A 22998-nucleotide genomic window follows, 5' to 3' on the forward strand; every position below is an offset into this window, starting at 1 on the left:
CTAGCTTTTCTATCATTTTTATGGTTCGTGCTTTATGTCTCTTTTTAAAGCCCTTCCTTACCCCAAAGCCAAAAGGAAGTTCACTTTTATTTTGCTACATGCTTTAATGTTTTGCTTTTGACATAAAGATCGTATATGCCGCAGAGCTTATTTTTCTGTCATGTGCATGGCAGACATATATTTTAATACTTTTTTTCCTTATAAATAATCAGTGTTTCCGGATCCATTTGCTAATCGCCTCTTCTTTTCACAGGAATGTGCCACGCCACCTCTGGTTACACCTATTTGTGGATCTCCGGGGGTGCTCTGTCTTCTGAGCACCTTTCACTTCTTGCACTTGGGCACTGAATTCACAGGTGTCTATTATATTAACATATATGCTAAAAGAAATACATTACACTAAATTAAATCATGCACGGACTAATGGTGAAAGTGTGTCCTCAATTAAGAATTATGCTTAATCCAAATGTGTGCACCTGAAGTCCACAAAAGAGATAAAACCAATAACTAATGCGACAAAGAGCAATATCACACATGTTCCTTTTTGCTCTTCGATTAATTTCCTAAGGACAAGTTCCCAGCTTTTTGCTCTTCGATTAATCTCCTAAGGACAAGTTCCCAGCAGTGAGATGACTGAGCCAGTGGGTATCAAAGACTTTTAGAGGCTTTAAACGTACAACTTAAATGCTTCCCTAAAAGAGACACACACCTTCACTGTTTGTGCAAAAGGGCCTAGTAGCGAAATCCAGAGTTCTGCACCAGCGGCCCCTGGGGGCTTTGCTGAAGCCACAGCCCTTGCCACTCGCCTACCACACAGACAGATCCTCGTCTTCTACCACTAAGAGGCAGTGCACTTCCTCTTTAGATCCTGTTGCTACCTGCCAAAGCAGCATCAGCACAGGCTGCTGAGAGGCAGCCAGATTAAATGGCCAGACCCTTTCTGTGCCTCACACTGGGCCCCCTCTTCTCATTGTTGTTAGTGATATGTGTACTCTGGATACGTCACTCTTTCCTCAGATACACTCATAGTCTGCTCTTTCGTCTCCATTAGGTATGTTTTTACTCAGATGTCACCTTCCTCAGTAAAGCCTTGCAAAACCACCCTATTTAGAACAGCAACCCACCCTCACACCTGATTCTCATGGTCTCCCTCCGCTGCTTTATTTATTCCCGATCACTCATCACCGTGTGCCCGTCTCTCTTCCGCTAGAATTTGGAACTTAGCTCCGTTTTGTTCACAGATGTATCCCTGGCAACTAACTGCAGCAGTGCTTTAAACACAGTGGATGCTTTGTTTAGTGTTTGTTAATATGATTATGAACAGAGCACGTAGTGGTTGTCCATTATAGGTGTCGGATGAATTAATGAGGTCCAGAAGACCCCAAGGGACTCACAGTCACGTGTACAGTTTTTGGTATCTTTCCCGCTGGAGGTCCAGGAGTAGTTGAAGCCTTGGGTAGTCGCACTGGAATTGCTGGCTGAAAGACAAAATTCTCAGAATCCAACCTTTTTTGTACAGCTGTAATTTGACTTTACTTTGATGTGCTGAATTTTTAATCTATGTGACTTTGGGGAAATCTGAAATTGAAAATATGCTTTCCTACACGGGAACACAGCTGGCATATTAAGCAAAAGCTCCGTAGTTTATGTTTAATGCCGACTTGTCACTGATTTTCTTTTTCTGTTCCTGTCACCAACTCAGATCACTGGGAGTACTGTCAAGATTACTTTAATGCTATCTTAAAATTCCATGAGAAATGAGAAGTGCAGTATAATAATTCACCAACCCATATTTTTAAGATTACAGTGATTGTCATATCAATATATAGCCACAATTTAGATTACAATTTGCCACTGAGCAACTCAAAACCAAAATAGCAAACATTAAATGAAAATTGTAGCCTTTTGCCCAAACCTCAACATTGTCATAGCTATACTAAAACTTGTGTTTTGTCTCTTTTAAGTCACATAAGGAAAGCCTTGCTGTACTCACTTTGAGGGATGGTATTTGGAGTCGATGTACCCACATCTCCAAGGGTTGTTGATGAGGTAGCTGGATATCCTATTTTGAAAACAAATTTCCCAAAGTGTTAAGGTATATACATTCCCATGTTTGATATGCTGCTGTAATTAACAAGGGTGGCACGCAGAGCATGGAATATCAGAATCAGAAAGAACCTTGGTGAATACAGTGCCTACTGCCTTCATTTTTTTTTTTTAATTATTTTTTTTTTTCTTCAACGTTTATTTATTTTTGGGACAGAGAGAGACAGAGCATGAATGGGGGAGGGGCAGAGAGAGAGGGAGACACAGAATCGGAAACAGGCTCCAGGCTCTGAGCCATCAGCCCAGAGCCTGACGCAGGGCTCGAACTCACGGACCGCGAGATCGTGACCTGGCTGAAGTCAGACGCTTAACCGACTGCGCCACCCAGGCACCCCTTGCCTTCATTTTATAAACGATGCAACTGAGTCCAAAAGGCATATGCTTGTGGCTACATACCCAATATTCAATATCATTTCTGTGATATTAACTCAGTTCTCCAAGTGTATCACATTCACACTTTCAATATATGATGTTTCGGTGTCTTTTGTGTGCCAGGCTCCAGTCTACATTCAACAATGAACATGAGGTGCTCGTCCTCACGGAAATTACCTTGTACTGAGTTTTCACGATTGTACATATTTTAATATGCTCAATATGGTTACATATCTACGTTAGTTCTTAGCTTTCAAAATCATCCCCATGTTTACCGTCTATCATTTCCCATTCTTCCCCTCTCTCTTTTCCTCCCAAAGTGAAAGACGAATTCATATTCATTTGAAAATACCTCAGGGGATGAAGCAAGATAGATTGAAAGTGAAAAGTACCCAATCACACTCCATTTGAAAACATGGTTTATCTCTTGGGAAAACAAATGTTTAATGCATTTATTTTTGTGTATTTCTCCTTTGTTTCAAAAATATATTTAAGGTCGCATACATAAATACTCAATTCAAGAAGACAATAGAAGTAGATAGAAAGGGAAACTAAAGCCAAGGAAAATATGGTTAGAAAAAGTATGTTAACCTCTGTCTAAACCTGAGTGGGGATGGTACACAAAATGCATTTCTTGATGGCATGTACTCTTAACAGATGTGGATCCCACATTTCATCAGAACTTTCTAGTAACAATGCTAAGAAATAAAGAGTATATGTTCTGCCGTCTGTGGCCATCATAACAACAGTCAATTTTCAAAAGAAACACAGCAATTCTTTTTATTATGATTAAAAAATAAATTTCTCACCTGTCTTTTAAAAAAGAATACTGTATACTGTGTGTAATATTCTGAAAAATATCCTCATAGTATGGTGGTCAGTATGCTCATTCACCTGTAAGCTTTAGATAGTAGTGAATGGTATCCCAGCCTCCCAGGTACCTCAGCTCTGGCAAATCACACGCTTAAATAAAAAACATGGGTGGGGTGCCTGGGTGGCTCAGTCGGTTAAGCGTCCAACTTCAGCTAAGGTCATAGTCTCGCAATCCGTGAGTTCGAGGCCCATGTCGGGCTCTGTGCTGACAGCTCAGAGCCTGGAGCCTGTTTCAGATTCTGTGTCTCCCTCTCTCTCTGACCCTCCCCGTTCATGTTCTGTCTCTCTCTGTCTCAAAAATAAATAAACGTTAAAAATTTAAAAAAAAACATGGGTAATCAAATCCCTAAAAAAAAAAAAATACATGGAGGACACATTGATAAATTGGTCTCATGGTTTATGCATCTATAACTAATTTAGAGAAATGATCAACAACAATTGTTTTGCAATCCTGCTGATGAACACCAAAGACACGCTCTGCCCAAGCTCCGTGAATAGTCAGATATGGGGAGATGCGTTAAGAGGCTGCTTCAGATGGTGCCATATGAGGAACTAAAATGGGCAACAAGCATCAGGGTGGCAGAAAAAATGTTTTGAATACTGAATATGCACAGCTTCATTTATCCAGCAAATACTTATTGAGTGCTCAGTGTGTACGAGAATTGGGGATGACATGGAGAGAGAAACACTGCCCTTGTTCCCAGAGTTTAGTGAGAATAAAGGTCAGCGTGGCAGACTATCAGCTGACCACCAAGCCCATTCTTCTCTCTGGTGTGCATGAACTGCATCTCCTAGCTTCCTGTGTGGTCGGTTAGCTATGGCCATGTACTATGTCTTAGCCAATGGGACGTGAATAGGAGTGATGGTTGTCATTTCAAGGCCTGATGTATAAAGCCTCCCATGTAAGATCCTCCATGATCTTCCCTCATGTACTATCAGATATTATGATGCAGGGAGGCATAGAAGCCCACGAATGAAAGGTGATAGAACTGCCAGAAACCTGGGTTCTTGAATGACTGTGTCATTCCAGCTACTGGATCACAGAATGAATTTGAATTTCATTTCTCTCACTGAGATGGCTCTACTTTTGTCCCTATCTGCAGCAATTCCTTCGGTAACCTATTTTAAAATTTTTGTAGTGTGATGTACTTTTAAAGTAACCTCATCTCCTTTTTATTTATTTTTTTTTTAATTTTTTTTCAACGTTTATGTATTTATTTGGGACAGAGAGAGACAGAGCATGAACGGGGGAGGGGCAGAGAGAGAGGGAGACACAGAATCGGAAGCAGACTCCAGGCTCTGAGCCATCAGCCCAGAGCCTGACGCGGGGCTCGAACTCACGGACCGCGAGATCGTGACCTGGCTGAAGTCGGACGCTTAACCGACTGCGCCACCCAGGCGCCCCAAGTAAAATGCAAATATCTTAAATGGGTAATTCAGAGTTTTGACAAACATACATCCTTGTAACCAACATCCTAATAAAGATATAGGTCATTTTCATGATTCCAGGAATTTTCTTTTTGTGCATTTCCAGTTAATCCCTTCCACACACACACACTAGTTGTGGGTAACTCTTCTTATTTCTTTTTTTTTTTTTAATTTTTTTTTCAACGTTTATTTATTTTTGGGACAGAGAGAGACAGAGCATGAATGGGGGAGGGGCAGAGAGAGAGGGAGACACAGAATCGGAAACAGGCTCCAGGCTCTGAGCCATCAGCCCAGAGCCCGACGCGGGGCTCGAACTCACGGACCGCGAGATCGTGACCTGGCTGAAGTCGGACCGCGAGATCGTGACCTGGCTGAAGTCGGACGCTTAACCGACTGCGCCACCCAGGCGCCCCACTCATCTCCTTTTTAAAACAAGGCAAGGAAAAATTGCATAGAAGGATAGAAACGACTAGTCATAAGTAATCTTTGGATACTGTGAAATACTGAGAGATAGGTGTTTCTCCTAATTAATAGAGGAAGAGGTGAAAGCAAAAGGGAGAAAGAAGGAGAAAGAGAAGAAAGACTCTATCCAGTTTTTGAGAAATCCTCAGAAGGACGAAAAGAAGGATCTCTTTACTCTGGGACTCAATTCCTCATGTAGGAGAGAGTGAAGCTTTTATTGTTGGTGGCAGTCTATTATCTCACCTCCCACAGACCAGTATCATTCATTCTTCTTCCTTCCTTCCTTCTTCCCTCCCTCCCTCCCTCCCTCCCTCCCTTCCTTCCTTCCTCCCTTCCTCCCTTGCTTCCTTCCTTCCTTCCTTCCTTCCTCCCTCCTTTCCTTCTCCCTCCCCTCTCATTCTGAGACCTAACCTCCGCAGAATTCACTGAGTGATTACATAAGTGAAAGCAGAAAGGAATGGTTTTAAAGTGGTGATATGATAACAATGGTGGTAATAATGATGAAGAAAAAGAACTAAGAGGTAATCATCAGAGACCTTTGTATTTATTTGTAGGCAATATTGCTGTTACCTAGAAATCTCAGTCTAATAAGCAACTGCCAATCACATTTTAAAATACCTCTTACTTACAAGCAATGGACACTTTCCCCAGCCAGCGATTGCCCACACTGACCATTTGCTCCACGTGATTTAATTCTGTCAGGAATCAGTGGAATCCTGATGACATGGGATAACTTGACTGAGAAATTTCATGTGGATTAAAATGACTGATTAAATTTCTTTCCTGGAGAATCAGAAAATAATGTGACATAAATCCTAGCTCACTGCAAGTTTACTGCAGGGAAAGGAGAATTCATTCATTCCACTGCATCTGCATGTTGTTCTTGGACCACGTGAGAGGAGGAACACTGACTGCCCCAGGCTCACATGCCACCTTGATCTTTGTGTCACTGTGTCTCTTGCCTGGCATATATATCAGTGCAGCTTTATGCTTCCTCTCACAGGCCTGCAGAGTTTGTTGAGGGCTGGATGTGTGCCAATAAGCTTCTGGGAACAAAAGGATCAATGACACCCCGTCATATCGCTAAGAAGTCCAAGCTCATTTCAGTCCAAGCTCATTATTGGTCTCCAGCTGAATTTGGCTTGGGTCTTGGCCTGAGGGTCTGTACCTGGTTGCACAGGTTATTGAAAGAATGATCCCTTTACCATGAGACCCTGATCCTCATGTGCAAGTCAGAGCTGAAGCCATTTAGAAAACTGTCTAGTACTTTAGGTAAATTAAATCCCACTCACTCCCCTTGGCTTTACACTATGCTTCCAGGTCCTTTGGCATTACATGACCTGACCTCCAGCAGTCTCCACGTTGTTATCTCCTGCTACCCCCTTCCTCTGTTCTGTCACTTTTTGACCCAGCATTTGGGAGCCTCTATCTTCCACGCATTGTGCTTGGGACTGGCGGCACTCCTCTGGAGTTGAAGTTCAGAGCATATGGACGTCAACCAAAGAATCACAGAAACCAGTCCAAATATGAGGACAAATGAAAGAGGAAACGGCTTATGCAGTCTCAAGAAGGCTTCCCTGGGGAATGTAGCAGACTCGAGTGGGAGCAGGGGAGGGGTGGTGGGAGCCTCTAGGCAGAGGACACAGACAGTGCAAAGGCCCCATAGGCGGTCTCACGCACTGTTAGCAATAGCAACGTGTGGGGCGTGTCTATCAGGGCTGGGCCTTTGTAAGCCCTCAAGGAGGGTTTGTTCTGTGTGATGAACTGAACTGAGCATGAGATTGTGAGCCACTGCTTGTCACGGTGCACACCCATGGCCTCAGCCGCAGAGGACAGTGATCAAACTGTGGCCCACTAGTGGCAGAAACACTGCTTGTTTCTCAGCGTTGTTTTGTTTGGCTGTTTTTGCTTTTAGAAGAAATCTCTTCCTAGGGCCTGGCCTGGAGACCCGTAACTGTAAGAGGACATAATCGGCGGTCTTTTGACATCAAATAGAGCATTTTAAAAGAATTCTATTTCTATTCCTCTTAGCCAAGTCTTTAAGATTCATGTTGATCATATATTTCAGCATGTGAATAAAGCAGCTTGTTTTTTTTTTTTTTTGTCTTTCTGTTTCAAGGTTATATTTATACTCATAATAGAGCAAAGCCTCTTCAGCACTCAATACTTGGTTCTATATTATGACATACTGTGTAGGCGAGTAATATGCCAAACCCAGTGACAGAGTTGTTTGCTTTGTTTGCTGGTTGCTTATATGTTCTTCAGTTTGAATGCTTATTGTTATTAAACCTTGCAAGTATCCAGAGATACATAACAATAACCCATGTTTCAGGAAAGAAGAAGGGGTTTGGGAGAAAAACACTACTTTGTACAAAATGTCTTGCCTATGTTAATTTGAAAACTGCCATGAGGTTAGATGAGAAGTTTCAAAACTTCCCTAGCCCATTCCTATTTCAACTTAAAAATGTTTTTCCACGGAAATTAAAAATTACCCCTTTATGTTATCACTAGAAATTCAATTAAGTTAGAAGACAGCTCTAGTCAGTTCTGAGTTAAATGGAGGAGACAGAATCATGTTCTTTAAGAGCTAATTCTGGTTGGCTCCTTGTGACATTATGAAACAGAATGGAATCTCTTCATCTGGACTCCTACCATCTTCCTGGTGACTGTCCCTCTCACTGCCGGAGAAAGGGAAATGCTGGAGGTCTCATGGAGAGTTAATTTGGGGGGAAATGCTGAAATATTTTCCAAACAACTTAAAATTTTAAAGATCATTTAATATGAACTTATTCTGTACCAAATGAGAGAGACAGGTGAGCAGTCACTGATGCAAGGTAAGTGGAGGATAAAAGTTAAAATGGTAATTAAAAAAAAAAAAAGAAATTGTGATTTGGTCATTGTTTCCTCCTTCAAGGAGATAAAAAATACAAGTAGAGGTCTTGATTTATTTTGAGATGAATTTTCTTTGCTGGACTCTTGTTTTGATCATGGCATGCCTTTCCAGACTGGTTTGTGTGGGTCTAGCTTTATAGTTGCTCTTTATGCATTTACATATTTGATACTCAGAATAACCATATGAACTAGATAAGACTAACTCCTGGTTTTTAAGGTGAGGAAACAGTATTTGAGAGGTAAAATGACTTGTCCAGATTACACAGCTAGTAGTCAGCAGAGACAGGAGTTGAACTCAAGCCTGTCTGACACCAGAGACTATATTCATTCCACTCTGGTAGACTTATAAAGTATAGTTGGCCTTGCTGCAGAACCAGGGGGTAGCCCTGGAATTCAGTCATGGTCCCCAGCACACAACCTCCCAGGATAATTGATAGTCTGTGTGTCTCTCCCATCATCCTCTCTCAGCCTCCCATTGTAAGACTGCCCTGTCTTCAAGCCCTGACCAGGTGCCATTTTCTTTATAGAGCCTTCTTCCGCTCTCCCTGAAGCCTTTCCTTTGTTAATCTCTTCCTCCTCTGTGCTTGAAAAAAATATCCTGAAGCTCCAGGATATTTACTGAGTTATCAATACTTACTTACAGCCAGGTGTTATCACTGTTCTAGGTGACAGAGGTACCTCAGCAGACAAATCAGACTGAAAAAAAAAAAAGGCCCTTATGGGATTCACTTTCTTGTGGGGACAAGCCAAACTAGTGAATTCTACAGGATGCTAAAAAAATTCTGTGGAGAAAAATAAAGCAGGGAAAGGGGACTGGAAGTGAGATAGAGGAGGCTACAGTTTCGAATTAGGTGGTCACGGAAAGCCTCATTGAGAAGATGACATTTGAACAAAGATTGGGAGAAGATGAGAGTGGGAGCCATGTAGATTTTGGGGGAAAGAATTTTCTAGGCAGAGGGAAAAAGTAAAAAGGCCTGAGGTGGAAGCAACTCTGGTATGCTGTGGGAACAGTGAGAAGGCCGATTTGGGTGAAGCAAAGTGAGCAAAAAGGAGAGTAGTGGAAGTAAAATAAATTGGATATAACATGAAAACTGTCAGGCTAACTTTGTAGATATTTGCTCTTCCTTACCACCCATTTTCTTCCTCCATTAATGGGACCGTGATCCTGGTGGGTTTTATTTACATAAGTATCCATCTCAAGCAGAAGGAGACACAGAATTCTAGGGCTAGATTATTTGTTTTTACTAAAACGCACACAGTACACACACACACACACAACTTAGACAAAGATAGACTGGTTAATTAATCAACCACTCTATTTCCTACTTTAGGTTCCTACCATGTTCCAAAGGGATTTAAGGGGACAAATAATACAGTGTAACATTTTGAAACTTATGAACCAGGTACTATATTAGGTGTTCTGCACGACTACTACCTTCTGTTGCTTTTAATAATCCACTGAGAAAGGAACTACCCATATTAAAGCTCTTCCTTTTCTTCTTTCTCTTGTTTTCCCCTATTTTCTTCAAGCACCCACAACTTTGGCCATGCTTTTAAAGCTCTGTTTATTTATTTTTTTTTAATTTTTTTTTCAACGTTTATTTATTTTTGGGACAGAGAGAGACAGAGCATGAACGGGGGAGGGGCAGAGAGAGAGGGAGACACAGAAACGGAAACAGGCTCCAGGCTCCGAGCCATCAGCCCAGAGCCTGACGCGGGGCTCGAACTCACGGACCGCGAGATCGTGACCCGGTTGAAGTCGGACGCTTAACCGACTGCGCCACCCAGGCGCCCCTAAAGCTCTGTTTATTATTTGCCAATCCATTACACTGTTGCCAAGAACTATAGCTTTCTGTGGATCATCTCCGTGGGTAAACCATCACCTTGTCATGGTTGCTTCATTTTCACAAAATTACTTTATCTACTATTTGCTTATTTATTAATCATTTTTTTTTCATTGTGAGAAGTGTACTCTTTAAACCTCATCACCTATTTCACCCATCCCCCCATCCACCTCCCCTCTGGTAATCATCAATTTGTTTTCTATAGTTAAGAGCCTGTTTCTTGGTTTGCTTCTCTCTGTTTTTCCCTTTGCTTATTTGTTTTGTTTCTTAATTCCACATATGAGTGAGATCATATGGTATTTGTATTTCTCTGACTGAGTCCTTTTGCTTAGCATTATATTCTCTAGCTCTATCCATGTTGTTGCAAATGGCAAATTTCATTCTTTTTTATGGCTGAATAATATTTCATTATATGTATATATATCACATCTTCTTTATCCATTCATCTATTGAGGGATACTTGGGCTGCTTCCAGAGTTTGGCTATTGTAAATAACACTGTAATAAACATAGGGGTGTATGTATCCCTTTAAATTAGTGTTTTTGTAATTTTTTTTGTTTTTATTAACACACACACACACACACACACATGCACAACTTAGACAAAGATAAGTTGTGTGTGTGTTTTAATAAATACCCAGTAGTGCGATTCCTGGATTGTAGGGTAGTCCTATTTCAATTTGCAGGGGAACTTCAAGTTTTCCACAATGGCTGCACCAATTGGCACTCCCACCAATAGTGCAAGAGGGTTCCTTTTCCTCTATATCCTCATCAATACTCGTTTCTTGTGTTTTTGATTTTAGCCATTCTGACAGGTATAAGGTGATATCTCATTGTAGTTTTGCTTTATATTTCCCTCATGCTGAGTCACATTGAGCATCTTTTTATGTGTCTGCTGGATATCTGAATCTTTGGAGAAATGTCTATCCATGTCTTCTGCTCATTTTTTTAATTGGATTGTTTCTTTGGTATTGAGTTGTATCAGTTCTTTATATATTTTGGATACTAACTCTTTATAAGATATATCATTTGCAGATATCTTCTCCCATTTAGTAGGTTTCCTTTTAGTTTTATTGACTGTTTGCTGTGCAGAAGCTTTTTATTTTGATGTAGTACCAATAGTTTATTTTTGCTCTTATTTTCCTTGCCTCAGGTTTTTATTTTATTTTTTAAATAAAAAGTGTATATATTTAAGGTAACAACATGATTTGATATACACATACATAGTGAAATGATTAGTATTGTCAGCTAATTAACGTATCACTCCTCACATAGTAACAATTTATTTTTTTGTATGATGAGAGCACCTGAAACTTACTCTGACCAAATTTCCAATATTCAATACAGTATTATAATTATCATGCTGTATATTAGATCTCCAGACTTATTAATCCTACATAATTCCAACTTTGTACGCTTTGACCAACATCTCCCCATTGTCTCTTCTTCCTTGACCCAGGAATTACTGTTCTACACTTTGCTTCCATGTAGTTCACTCTTTTAGACTCTACCTATAAGTGAGATCATGCAGGGTTTTTTTCTGTCTTATTTCACTTAGTGTAATGTTGTCCAGGTTCACCCATGTTGTTACAAATGGCAGAATCTCTCTTTTTTTTTTTAAGGCTGAATCACACACACACACACACACACACACACACACACACGCACACAATTTCTTTACCCATTCATTTGCCAATGGAAGCTTAGGGTGTTTCTATATCTCTTAGAGGTGACTAGTTTTCTTTTCTTTTCTTTTTTTTTCTTTTCTTTGTGTATATACCCAGAATAGAGATTACTGGATCACATAGTAGTTCTATTTTTTATTTTTTTGAGGAACCTCAAAAACTGTTTTTCATATTGTTTTCCATAATGGCTACACCAGTTTACATTCCCACCAAGAGTGACGAGAGTTCTCTTTTCTCCGTATCCTCACCAACACTTGTTATCTTTTATTATTTTCATCATCATCATTATTATTATTATTGGTAATAGTCATCCTAACAGGTGGGAGGTGATATCTCATTGTGGCTTTGAGTTGCATTTCTCTAATGACTAGGGATGTTGAGCATCTTTTCATGTACTTGATGGCTATTTGTATGTCTCCTTTGGAAAAATGTCTATTTAGGTCCTTTGCCTATTTTTAATGAGTTGTTTCTTGTTTTGCTATTGAGTTGAATGAGTTCCTTATATATTTTGGATATTAGTCCCTTATCATATATGTGACTTAAAAATATTTTCTCCCAATGTATAGGTTACCTTTACATTTGTTGTTTCCTTTGCTGTACAGAAGTTGTTTAGTGTGATGTAGTATACTTGCTTGTTTTTGCTTTTGTTGCCTAGGCTTTGGTGTCATATCTAAAAAATCAATGGCAAGGCCAATGTCAAGGAGGTTTTCTCCTATGTGTTCTTCTAAAAGTTTTATAGCTTCAGGTCTTATGTTTAAGTCTTTTACTTTATTTTGAGGTGATTTTTGTGTATGCTGTAATTCCATTCTTCTGCATATAGACATCCAGTTTTCCAAACACCATTTATTGAAGAGTCTATGCTTTTCTGTTGTGTATTTTTGGCACCCTTGTTAAAAACCGTTGACCATATATGGTTGAGTTTATTTCTGGGCTCTCTATTCTGTTCTGTCAATCTATGTGTCTGTATTTATGCCAGCACCATACTGTTTTGATTACTAAAGGTTTGTAGTATACTGAGAAATCAGGAAGTATGATGTCTCCAATGCTGTTCTCTCTCAAGATTCCTTTGGCTATGTGACGCCTCTTGTGAATATAAATTTTAGGATTGTTTTTCCCTTCCTGTGAAAAAATACCATTGGAATTTTGATAGGGACTATACTGAATCTGTATATCACTTTGAGTAGCATGGACAATTTAACAATATTAAAATTTCCATTCCATGAACATCAGATGTCTTTCCATTTGTTTGTGTCTCCTTCAATTCCTTTCATCAGTGTTTCATAGTTTTCAGTGTACAAGTCTTTCACCTCCTTGCTTAAATTTATTCTTAAGTATTTTAGTCTTTTTGATGTTATTATAAATGTGATTGCTTTCTTGACTTCCTTTTTGGACAGATCATCATTGGTCTCACTGAATTTCTTTTAAAAGCTGAATTTTAATGGGTAATACAGGAGAGAATTTTCAAATGGACCTCTTTGTACCTTTGTTTTAGATGAGGTTCCAGAGGCTAAGAATTATTTTATAGGGCAAGTCATTGTCACTTCTAAAGCAGAGTTCTGGACCACCTATGAGGGGCATGTGGAGTGTGTTCTGTTAACTATGGTCCATCATCAATCTCAAGACTTCATAGGGGCAGAAGTGCCCCAGGTGAGGATTTTTTTAAAGGTATATTTATTTATTTTGAGAGAGAGAGAGAGAGAGAGAGAGAAGTGGTGGAGGGGCAGAGAGAGATGGAAAGAGAATCCTAAGCAGCCTCTACATACTCAGCACTGAGCCCAACACAGGCAGGGCTGGATCTCAAGACCGACCAGGAGATCATAACCTGAGGTGATATCAAGAGCCGGACCCTTAACCAACTGAGCCACCTTAGGCGCAGTGAGGATTTTTTTTAAAGAGAGTTGTCAGGGTGCTACGAGTCAGGTCCCCTCTCACGTGGGTGGTGGGTAAAAGAAGAACCTGCCCCCTTACCTTAGCCCAAGTGGAGTGTGGTTTCAAGAGAACTACTCAGAGCTGTTGGCCTACGTGTCCTGGAGTTTGGGATGAAGAGGACCAGTGCCTGACTCAGGCTAAAGAGACTACACTGGGAGCCTATGCTTGACTAGTAGTGTTGAGAAGAGAGATATGGCCCTGTTGGAGAAGAGGAGCACTTCCACCAAATAGGAGGCCAAGGTGCATGTTTTCTCAGATAAAACAGAATGCCATGGAAAGAAATCTCACTCAGGAATATCTGGAGGAGCAAACAGCTCCTAAGGGGACAGACCTCCAGCAGCTCATGGGCTATAGGGGGATAATAAACAGAAGCCTGGTGGAGAGGCAGGACCTGCATCCTGCATCAAGGGGACAATAGCCATGGGCCAGTCCCAAATTTCTGAGAAATTTGCCAGAGCGCCCCATGAGGTCAAGATGGCAATTTTTATTCTCCCCACCCACAGGGCACCTACGTCAGATTGCAGTCAGCCTGACAAGGAAGGTCTTTTTCATCTACCTCTCTCTTCTCTTCTGCATGCTATGACCCCTAAAGCGAGGCCCGAACCAGGAGTGGAAGACAGGATTGAGCTGCACAATCAAAGAGACATTTTCTCCACCCTCTGCAGACATAAAACACACAACCTCGCATCCCAGGCTTCTGCAGCTGAGGTACACCAACACACAGTGGGCAGAAAGGGAAGAAAGTTCTGGATCAAATTAGTTTTTGCAAGTTTTGACACTACATTTGTCAAGGCTTTTTAATTATTGACACAAGTCTGTTCTTGAGTCTGAAAGGGACCAGACAACATTTATTATATGAAAATCACCAAAAAAGCTTTCAGAGTCTAGGGAGAAATTATTCAACAGAGCTCATTTGGACAGGGAATAATGGGGAAAGGAAAAATCTTTTTTTTTTCTTTGCTAATTTTACCCACTTCAGCTTATTTATTCAACAAAATGTAAAAGTGAAAGTTATTTGTAAGTTCAGGCTGCTGCTGTGATCTGGTTTGTCAAGCTCAAAGTTCCGAGACTTTGCCTTACTTTTTTTTTTTTTTTTTGGAGAGAGAGAGAGAGACACACAGAGCGTGAGCAGGGGAGGGGCAGAGAGATGGAGACAGAATCTGAAGCAGGCTCCAAACTTCGAGCTGTCAGCACAGAGCCTGATGCAGGACCCAAACTCATCAACGGTGAGATCATGACCTGAGCCGAAGTGGAACGCTTAACCGACTGAGCCACCCAGGCACCCCGAGACTTTGCCTTATTTCTATGTAAAACTGAACCTGAAAATATAATTCGTTTTTTCAGATAGTAACATTTTCACTTGACATCCTATTCTCTTGACATAGCGTCTAGCCACATAGCCACCTAGCCTTTCCTGCAAATGTGTTACTATACTCCATCAATGCACCTGCAGCACAAAGAGCCTTTAAACTCATAATGATATTAACTGGAGAACTGCACTTAAAAGAATATAGGCCATCAACTACATCTAAACACATGTGAGTTGGCTTCATCAAGCCCTAATGTCAGGATTATATGCATACCGACCTTTACACCAGCATAAAGGAAATATATGGTGTGAAATCTTAATCTCTGCTCAAGACCCTTTGCCCATGGGAGGCAGATGGTTTGGGGAACGTGTGTTCACTGAATGGCTAAAGCAGTGTGTATTACTGGATTTCTGGTCTAGGAAGGGTTTCTAGGACCTGGTTGGGGGAAATTACAGGAAGCAGGACAGAGCTCATCACACGTTGTGTGGAGTGCTTAGAGACACTCAATACTTTATGAAATGAACGGAAGAATAGGCCAACTGATAGTTTTTTTCCCCCAGAGCTACCTTGCTCCCAAGGAGGAAAACTGGATAAACAAATACTCAAAGTAAACTAGTCATCAAGAAGGCTACCCTTGGCTTATGGGGGACGGGTATGGAAAAAAATGAGAAACTCTTTAACAACTTGCAACATGAGCCCCGGGTGCAAGGTGGTTGAGAAGATGCAATGATGAGAATTTCCCAGGATTAAAGGAGAGCGCTGGAGTTTTGTATGAATTCTGTACATATCTCTGGGCAATGAAATTATATTATAATAATGTTGAGAAGGGAAGGATAATGGATGGAAGAGGATTTTTTCTCCAATTTATTTCTGACTGAGGAAATGTTAGCTCCACTTCTGGAGGCTGCATTTCTCAGAAAACACTGATCCAGAGAAGAGAAAGATTAATATAGGCATAACTGTCATGTTGACCTCTTCATATCAGCTATACCAGCTTCACACAGGAATGGATTTATTCAGTGTCTAAAGATATTTATTGAGCACCCATCCTGTACTGTCAGAGGCAGTAGGGCTCAGGCTCTCAAACTTGTCTGGGCTCCAGCACTTTTTCTGGATCTAGGGCTGTTTCTATGACTTCAGTTAAGTTATTTAAACTTTTTGTGCCTCAATAGCTTCATCTGTAAAATGGGGATAATAATAGTGCCTGTAGCATTGCGTTGTTGGGCGAATTAAAAGAGATAATACATTTACTAGTTTAAAACGCTGCCAGGCACATCAGGGGCACTCAAATACTAACAGATATTATTAATATTATTGCTTAATACTATAATATAATTGGGGTAGTTGGTTAAAGATTTAGGTAATTACCAGGCAAAAAAACTGGTATGATAGTCTGCTAAAAAGCTTTTATTTATCCCTCATATTTAGGCAAACCAGCCATGCTGGATCTTCTGTTGAAGTACTCTCCATTGCTGCATACGCCCACTCTAGTTCAGATCATTATCACTTTACATCGCTTAGAATCTGCATCATTTGGTCTGCATGCTCTATCCTTGCTTCTACCACTTACCATACACATCACCTCTATGTCACCCATATTTTTCACACACTCACAAAGCCACGGTGGCTCTTTGTTGGCATTCCGTTCCAGTCCAAATCCTTGGCCCTTAACTGAAGCTCACCGTCACCTGGCACCTCACCTAAGCAAGCTGTGCCCACCCAACGAGCACTGTCAGCACTCACCCTGCTTGTCTTCTCATGCCCGACACTCATTTTATTTTCTATCTGTGCTCAGGACGATTGTCTGAAGATCCATCTCTCATCTTTCTTCCACCTGAGTCTATATTTCCTTCCAGCTCCCTGTGCAGACCTCCCTGATTCCACCCTCCGCTGTTCCCAGCACTCCTCTACGTTGGCAGGCTAGCAAGCTTTCTCCAGAGCCCCTTCTTACTTTAACATCCAACATCTCGACCTGCGATTGATCTTGTGATCTGCTTCCCCCAGTGATCTACATTTGACAATCTTGTCCGATGGCATATCTTCCGGTGTCATCCCTCAGCCATTCTGACATGCTTTCCCATAAATCAGTAGTTTTGGTGCATCCCCTGGGGAAGCTGCTGCCAACAGTCTGTACCTTTCAGTGTCTGATCCCCCACCCGCTAAGGATCAGGTGTGCTTGCCTGGAGAGTTAGACAATGGTTAGAATCATCCTGGACCTGGTATTTTATTCGAAGTGTTTGGGGGTAGAAGGATCTAGACTGTGAGGACCAGCTAAAGCTTGAGAGAAGGCTTAATATCAAAACCAACATCATCAGGTCCAAGAGTCATGTGCAGTCATAAAAAGAGGCAGAGCCAAAAGGCCTGTGGCTCTGTGGACAGTGAAAGAGGATGCTAGGCAAGTGGGTCCTGCTAGATTGTAAGCTGTGCAACTGGGTCCCTGCCTGTATTGTTCATCACTGTATCTCAGCACCTCTAAAGTTCCTGGCACCTTGTAGGCACTCAATGTGTATTTGTCGAATGAATGAATGTCTTGAACGATTGCCGGAACTACTGAGGCCTGTTCTCTTAAGTCACACAACCTGTAGCCAATTCCAAGTCAGAGTTAGAAGGCATAGAGCTCTATTCAGCAGTGGGAGCCCTTGAGTCATGTACTGCCCCACCTGAGATTGGTCAGGTGTCTCTGTTCCATCCCACTGGCTTGTCTCATCTCCCCATTTAGCCTGTCAGCCTCATGTCTTTTCCTAGGACAGTGCTGCCGTTGCAGCTGGGACTCAGAAGACACCATCAGTTCAGGTTGAAATGCGCGGGGCTCCCTGGGTAACTCTTACAGTTGGCTCTGAGTTATAAGGGTCTCCTTCTCTAGTAGAAGAATATTGTTTCCATTACCTTACATTTGTTTAAAAAGTACCTTTTCAATGCAGAAGAAAAAAAAGATACAAACTGGATGTTTGCAGCAAGACATGTAGCTTAATAATTATGACTGAATTATACGGTGCATTCCATCTTAGAATTTGGACTGAAACCATAGGCTTTTGAAGTTGGTTTCCATGACATGTTCCATCCTGCTTCCTTTCTTAAAGAACACAAAGGGTGGATCCTCCCAGCTTCTGAGACATTGTGTGATTTCACAATCACACTCCAGATTTTCAAGACAAAATTTGGATTTTTCAGTAGTAATTCGGGGTTTATCTTAAGAAAATAAGTTTTATTTAGCTATAATGAGCCACTGATTTAACATTTTTTTGACATTTCAGACTGAAAATTGTTCCAAACATAATTTATTATTATTATTTTGACAGAGGTCCAGATTTTGTAAAGTGAGAGCTAGCTACTCTTATTATACCTGAGCCTTGATCTAAAATAGGGTTTCTCCGGAAACCCTCTTGCACTGTTGGTGGGAATGCAAACTGGTGCAGATGCTCTGGAAAACTGTGTGGAGGTGCCTCAAAAAATTAAATATAGATCTACCCTATGACCCAGAAATAGCACTGCTAGGAATTTACCCAAGGGATACAGGAGTGCTGATGCATAGGGGCACTTGTACCCCAATGTTTATAGCAGCAATTTCAATAGCCAAATTATGGAAGGAGCCTAAATGTCCATCAACTGATGAATGGATAAAGATGTGATTTATATACACAATGGAATACTACTTGGCAATGAGAAAGAATAAAATCCTGCCATTTGTAGCAATGTGGATGGAACTGGAGGATATTATGCTAAGTGAAATAAGTCAGTCAGAGAAAGACAGATACCATACATTTTCACTCGTTTGTGGACCTTGAGAAACTGAACAGAAGCCCATGGTGGAGAGGAAGGAGAAAAAAAAGTTACAAACAGAGAGGGAGGCAAACCATTAAGAGACTCTAAAATACAGAGAACAAACTAAGGTTTGATGGGGGGCAGGTGAGAGGGGAAAGTGGGCGATGGGCACTGAGGAGGGTACTTGCTGGGATGAGCACTGGATGTTGTATGGAAGCCAATTTGACAATAAATCATATTAAAAAAACAAAAAATAAAACAGGGTTTCTCAACCTCGGAACTATTGACATTTGAACCAGATAATTCTTTTTTGTGGTGGCTGTCATGTCCTGTGCCGTACATTATGTAGCAGCATCCTTGGCCTTGGCTAGTAGCACCCTTCCCCCAATCGTGGCAACAAGAAATGGCCCTGGCAAAATTTCCCTGGTGAGAACCACTGATCTCAAACAGTCCTGAGGTTCAGTGTGGTAGGATCTTTTCTTAAAGAGCTCTTGTGACTCTCCGGAATTTTCCCAACCATATCAGCTTAGTGTGACAACAGCTCAAGTAACATATGTTCCTGCTTTTTGATAAATATGTTTATTTGACTGTATTCTCCTTCCCTAATACTAGAACTATTTTATATTGCAGGTTTCTTAAAGGGAACAAATGTCTTTTTCCTTTCCTTGCATTTCTTCACAGAAATAAGAATGATGTTTGGTCTGATAGAAGCATTTTAATGTATGCCAACTAACCCCATGGAAAACTCACCTAGAAGAAATGAATTTCTGCTTTTAACTGGCAGAATGTTAATGTCATGAGGGCATAGTTGTTCTTTTTTCTTTCTTTTTTTTTTTAGTAATCTTTTAAGTCACATTTTTATTTATTCATTCCTTTATTGAAGTATAATTGACAGATAAAATTTTAAGGTATTTAAAGTGTACATCATGGTGATTTGATCTACACGTGCATTATGCAAGTCACGTTTTATTTTTATTTTTTTAATAATTTATTGTCAAGTTAGCTAACATACAGTGTATACAGTGTGCTCCTGGCTTCAGCAGTAGATTCCCATGATTCATTGCTTCCATACAACACCCAGTGCTCATCCCAACAAGTGCCCTCCTCAGTGCCCATCACCCATTTTCCCTGCCCCCCAGCCCCCGACCGCCACCAGCTCTCAGTTTGTTCTCTGTATTTGACAGTCTCTAATGGTTTGCCTCCCTCTCTGTTTGTAACTTTTTTTTCCTTCCCTTCCCCCATGGTCTTCTGTTAAGTTTCTCAAGTTCCACATATGAGTGAAAACATATGCTATCTGTCTCTCTGACTGACATTTCACTCAGCACAATACCCTCCAGTTCCTTCCAAGTTGTTGTGTATGTCAACTAACCCAACCCCATGGAAAACTCAGCTAGAAGAAATGAATTTCTGCTTTTAACTGGCAGAATGCTAATGTCACGAGGGCAGAGTTGTTTTCTCTTTTTGGTCCCTGTTGTATTCCTAGTACCTAGAACAGTACCTGGGACATAGTAAGTGCTTAATAAATATTTGGTAAATGAATTATATCACTTCCTTTCTAAAAAATATTAATTGAACTCCCAGCCTCATTTCCTTTGGGAGAACATTGAGAAACCTTAGGCTGGGGATTAAGGTTCTCTTTATTCTGCAGTTTCTAGTCTTCTTTGCTACACAATCCCACCCACTGACGCAAGCTTATCTACTAACATTTTGTCAAATTGTCACCCACATCCTCACCAACGCTCAACTACTCACATTGTTCTCTTGGTTTAGAATGTTTTCTTCAAGCTCTCAACTGAGTCAAATAAATACAATACATACTTAAAGGGTCATCTTATTTTCTCTTTTTAGTAACATTTCTTGACTCCATGTACCCATGGGATCTCTCCTTACTTAAAACCCGAGACTTGCTGGTCTGCACCTCTCCCTGAGCATTTTAATTCTGTAATATGTAACACCTTTCACCTCACTATTTTGAATTATCATTTTTATGTGCACATATTATCTCTTTCCAAGTACACTGCGACCTTTTTGAAGGCAGGAACAAAATATCGTCTCTTTTTCAAGACATCATGGAATCTATTAAATGACATTTATATAGTTGAAGGAACAGTATCCTCATTAATTCTTTTATTCATTCATTTACTCTACTAGTATTTTTGTGTGTCTACTCTGTGCTAAGCATATATCCCCTGTCCTCATGAAGTGTTCAGACCAGTTGGAGACAACCTGGTGTCACATGTGGATAGAACTGGATTTAGAGTCAGAAGACTTTGGTGTGAATACTAACTTTGTCACTTACTAGCTGTCTGATCATTTAAGCCCTCAACATCTCAGTGTCTTCATCTGGAAAATGGGGACAATAATGCTTGCTCTGTCTACCTCTCATAATAAAGATCAAACCACATTGCATTTTATGTGCAAATATTTTCTAAATGACAGGACATGGTGGTTTTAATTTGTCTACAAATTCTTTGATATTCTTCCCTTCAAGAAGTGGAGCCTAAGTCTCTTCCTCTTGAGTATGAGCTGGACTTAATGACTCACTTCTAACAGATACAATAAAACAAAATGATGCTGTGCAATAAAAAGGCAGTGTGGCTTTCGTCTTGGTTACTCTATTTCTTGAGTTAGTTGGTCTGAGGGAGGGCTGCTGCCATCATGTGAGAAACCTTTATGGAGAGAAACCACGTGGTGGGGAACGAAGGCCTTCGGACAACATGCTCAAACTTGAAAGCAGAACCCTCGGCCCCAGTCAAACCTTCTGATAACTAAAGACCCAGCCAACCCCACTTGACGACAACCCCATGAAAAAAACAGAGCCATATGACTCAGCTTAGCTGCTCCTGGATTGCTGATCCTAAAATCATGTAAGACAATATACGTTTTAAAAGTTGCCAATTTGGGGAGTAATTTGTTATGTAGCACTGGATAACTGGATAATACGTGGAGTACTAAAGAAATTTAAGGCATTATTTTTGAATATGCTAATATTTGTTGAATGAAGAGTAGCATAATCTACCATTGTTTATTGCCGAATGATGAGTTAGAAGTGGAAGAAAAATCAGCTTCAAATAAAAATTTCAAAACATTACAAACTAGAAGTCAGATCGATGTAAAATTTCTGATGGGTGATTTGCAGACATTTCGCACCCTGCCACATGCTTCATTTTCCGAGAGGTATCAACCTGTGACAGTGACTGCAGGCTGTATGCCAAAAGGCTACAGTCTGAAAGAATTGTTCATTTCTACCAACTGCTTTTGTTTTATTTCAATTTCAGTTCTCATTTTGAGCTAAAATTGATAGTTTTAATTAAATAAGAAATGAGAACTGTACTTCTCCTCTACACAGAATATACATTTTTTTTTGTATTAAAGAAAGTAACCATGGTTCTTTGTTAAATACAAAGGCCACAGACATGGGAATTTATGATTTGTTTGCATCAATAGGACCTTCTGAAAGTCACTGCTATCCCTTTGCCATAGTAACACTGACCCAGCCTGGCCTCCATTATTAATAATGCCACTGGGAGGCTGAATTCATAGTCCTCACCAGTCAACTTTGTCAAAATTAATTTGAACCAGAACAAATTTAAATTTAAAACTATCTAACTACATCTGATCCACAGGATGCCCGTTTATAACCAATTTCTTAAACACCCCACTGAGAACACAGTTCTAGAAGAAGACTGTCAATTTATTAACCTATTTAATAATAAATACAGAATTGAAATTTCTCACTGCATATTTATTGACCCTAATCTTGCCAGAGCTTCAAGTGAAAGGCTTTGGAAGCTATGTTAATTCTTTAAAGCCATGAGAATAGTACTGAATATGTGTACCTAAAATGGTATAGATAATAAAAGAACACGAATGATACAAATTTTCTGAAAATGTTTTCTCTATCAATCTGCTTGGTTAAAGGATGGACAGCTCATGGGAAGTAAAACAGTATAGTCACCAGTTGCAGATGACATGCTACTAAGTAGACAAAATCCTAAAGACTCCACCCAAAGCTATTAGAAGTAATAAATGAATTTGATAAAGTTTCAGGATACAAAATTAATACCTAGAAATCAGTAGTTTTCCTATACACTAATAGAGAAGTCTCAGAAAGAGGCATTAAGAAACAATTCCATTTATAATTGCACCAAAAAAACCCCTAAGAATAAACTTAACTAAGAAGATAAAAGACCCATACTCTGAAAACCCTAAAACATTGATGAAAAAAATTGAAGATGGCACAAATGGAAAGGTATTCCATGCTCATTGATTGGAAGAATTAATACTGTTAAAATGTCCACATTATCTGAAGCAACCTACAGATTCAATGCAATCC

At 40.3% G+C, this 22998-nt stretch overlaps 1 protein-coding gene across 6 annotated transcripts in view; it reads right to left on the minus strand.

Annotated features, from left to right (window-relative positions):
• CD96 (CD96 molecule) overlaps window positions 1-22998 on the minus strand; it is a 96666-nt gene that overhangs the window by 15916 nt on the left and 57752 nt on the right. For all 6 annotated transcript variants that reach the window (XM_086675489.1, XM_086675490.1, XM_086675493.1 and 3 more), the window contains 2 exons: window positions 1994-2062; window positions 1395-1478 (listed from right to left, as the gene is read on the minus strand). In XM_086675489.1, the coding sequence (XP_086531615.1) occupies window positions 1395-1478; window positions 1994-2062 (153 nt within the window). The remainder of the gene's footprint in view (window positions 1-1394; window positions 1479-1993; window positions 2063-22998) is intronic.

Source organism: Puma concolor, chromosome C2 (assembly GCF_028749965.1).
Source record: "Puma concolor isolate L17-30 chromosome C2, mPumCon1.1.hap2, whole genome shotgun sequence".
NCBI classification, from domain to species: Eukaryota; Metazoa; Chordata; class Mammalia; order Carnivora; family Felidae; genus Puma; species Puma concolor.